The 2,689-nt window shown below is 36.6% G+C and overlaps 1 protein-coding gene across 1 annotated transcript; it reads left to right on the forward strand.

The window, feature by feature from the left end:
* The first annotated feature begins 18 nt into the window (after window positions 1-18).
* On the forward strand, window positions 19-1,562 carry LOC124094203 (mitochondrial fission regulator 1-like). Its single transcript, XM_046446811.2, is given in 3 exon segments — window positions 19-929; window positions 932-1,044; window positions 1,046-1,562. Coding segments are annotated over 3 exon segments (1,029 nt in total). The 5' UTR covers window positions 19-130; the 3' UTR covers window positions 1,163-1,562.
* Window positions 1,563-2,689: the final 1,127 nt, after the last annotated feature.

Here is a 2,689-nt window from a genome sequence, read left to right on the forward strand (position 1 = left end):
CACTCTATATTTCGGAGTAGCAGGAGAAGATGCTGGCTGCCGCGTGGCCGAGTGTGCTTTAATGGACAATGTACTGCAATGTATGCCTGAAGTACTTGAAATGCAAATTTGGGACAACTTTACCATCTAAATGCTTGGCTGGATTAAACGCCTGATGAGGATGGTTTTTCAGCAAGTTGTAGTAAGCATGCAATCGGTACTTTGGTCTGGAAAACCATATGGTTCATCTCGAAGTATCGTAAGGAAAATTGGTACTAACTTATCTCTGATTCAGTGTCCAACAGTTCAATTTCAGCTTACCAGCCATGCAACAGAATGGAGTCCCAACCACCTGGGAGAGGATCCAGTGGTATCTTTTGCTGACGTTGGATGGGTAGCCACAGAAGAAGGAGAGTGTTCAACAAGACTAAGGACAGAAGTCAGGTCAAAGCCACCCCTTCAAGATGACCTTCCTTTCTTCAAGAAGCCCCCACGCAGGCATATTTCCTTACCAAGCCTGTCTCAAGAAGCACCTCCACCAAAGAATGCAGTTCTGGCCAATGAGGAAGCCCTGCAGAAGATCTGTGCACTTGAAAATGAACTTGCTACTCTCAGAGCTCAGATTGCCAAAATCGTGACCCTGCAAGAGCAACAGAATCTCACTGCAGTAGGTGACTTGGTTTCTGCCACATCTGTTACCACAGCCCCACCTCCTCCCTCCATGCCACCACTGCCACCACCACCACCACCGTTGCCTCCTCCTCCACCACCTCCACCAGGACTCCACCAAAGTAAATCTGCTATTGATCTGATTAAAGAACGAAGAGAGCAAAAAGCCAATGCTGGAAAGACTTTGGCTAAAAGCAATCCAAAGAAATCTGACATGCCAAATATGCTAGAGATCCTTAAAGATATGAATAGTGTAAAACTTTGGTCAGTTAAGAGGTCAGAAAAGATGTAAAGCCCAAGCCAGTAGATGTTACTGATCCTGCTGCCCTCATAGCAGAAGCTCTGAAAAAGAAATTTGCTTATCGATATCAAAGCAATAGCCAAGGAGAAATTGAAAAAAGGAGTTCCAAAGTCTGAATCAGAGGCCACCTCAGAGAAAGCATTGTTTGGGCCACATATGTTGAAGTCTACAGGAAAAATGAAGGCTTTAATTGAAAATGTTTCAAACTCCTAATGGACAATGAGCTGAAGAAAACTCCTGGTTCAGCTGGTTTGGGAGGGCTGAATTTGGCTAGTAGAAATCCAACACTATTTAGTAAATACCTGGCTTTAGTATTCAGTGGTGTACTTTTTAACCTAGAGGATTAAGCAATAATGGAAGCACCATAACTTTGTTTGCTTTTATGAGATGGTCAGTTCTAGAGCCTCCTATAACATACTGAATTCTGACATGGTTTTCACATTTAGCCAGGATGTTGAAGCCTCCGATCTTGAAAACATTTGAAAGATTTCAGAACATAGAAAGGACATTTGTGGATTTTACTGTGCATTTTAAAATTCTTAACACTAATTTATCTGTACAAATGTTTTATATACTTATATTTGGATATAAAACAGTTTAAAAATTATCAGTGAATGACAATGAGGGTATTATTATCTTCATTTTTTTTTTCAGTGAGCATTTACTATTCAGTATGGGTCAGCTGGTATAATGTAAGTTGTTGGAATAAAATATGTGAGATTAGAATCTTCTTGCCTCTAATAGAACTTTTATCTTAGATTCTCTCTCACATTTTTGGAGTGGAGCTTTGAATAGGAACCAGTTGATGTTCACTGCTGCAATTCCATATGCTTTCCATTAGAGGGAAGTTGAGAACCAGGACAGCTGCTTGTACCTCATTGCATCCAATGCTGAGGAAACAAATGTACTTTTCAAGTGGTGACAGATTGAATTATTGAATTAAATCACTTAAATATAAACCAGATATGCCACCTTTCTTTATTTTCAGTTTAATAAATGGCATCATAAAAATGACTCATTGCTAAGTTGATAATACTTCTGAAAATGTCAGCATAATGGAGTTTAAAATTTTTTAATATTGGTCAAAATATTTATAATGAAACATTTATTAAGTAGGACTATGACTTTCCTATATATTATTTATCATTGTTCAGAATGCTGTTCTGATGAATTAATATTATACAATGTAATCCTTAGGAGTTATTAGAAAGTGGAGAACTGCCTTTATCATCCAGGACTTATAAGGACTTGCTATAAGTGGTCATTTGTAAGTGCTCAATAAACTTTCATGATTTTCTATTTGTGATAAATTCAGCTAATAGTTAATGCCAGAATTTCTTACCATGAGTAAATATTTGAATTTTTAAAAATTTAAATCTAGTGAAGAAAAGTTATACTTCCTGGGAGGATTAGGAGATAAGTAGAAATACACTTTAAGTTATTAAAAATGTTTGTTGTTCTCCTAAATATTAACAAAAATTGTTTGAGATAATTTACATAGTTTGGTTATTTGGCTTAGGTTTAAACTGTGGCATGCTGTTGATAGATATTGTTTCTAATTGTTTGATATGGTTTAAAAATTCTGCCTTTTAAGAAATTCAGAAAATCCACTTGACACATATTTTGGGCTCCTAAGAAATTTATATTTGCATCAGTATTGAATTTTGGCTAGTGCTCCAATGTAAGGAAGTTACTCTTTTAAAATAAAGCAAACTATTATTTCCCTTGTTAAAAAAAAAA

This window comes from Marmota monax, unplaced genomic scaffold (assembly GCF_021218885.2).
Source record: "Marmota monax isolate L192 unplaced genomic scaffold, Marmota_monax_Labrador192_F-V1.1 WCK01_AAM20220418_F8-fsc03319, whole genome shotgun sequence".
Classification (NCBI taxonomy): Eukaryota; Metazoa; Chordata; class Mammalia; order Rodentia; family Sciuridae; genus Marmota; species Marmota monax.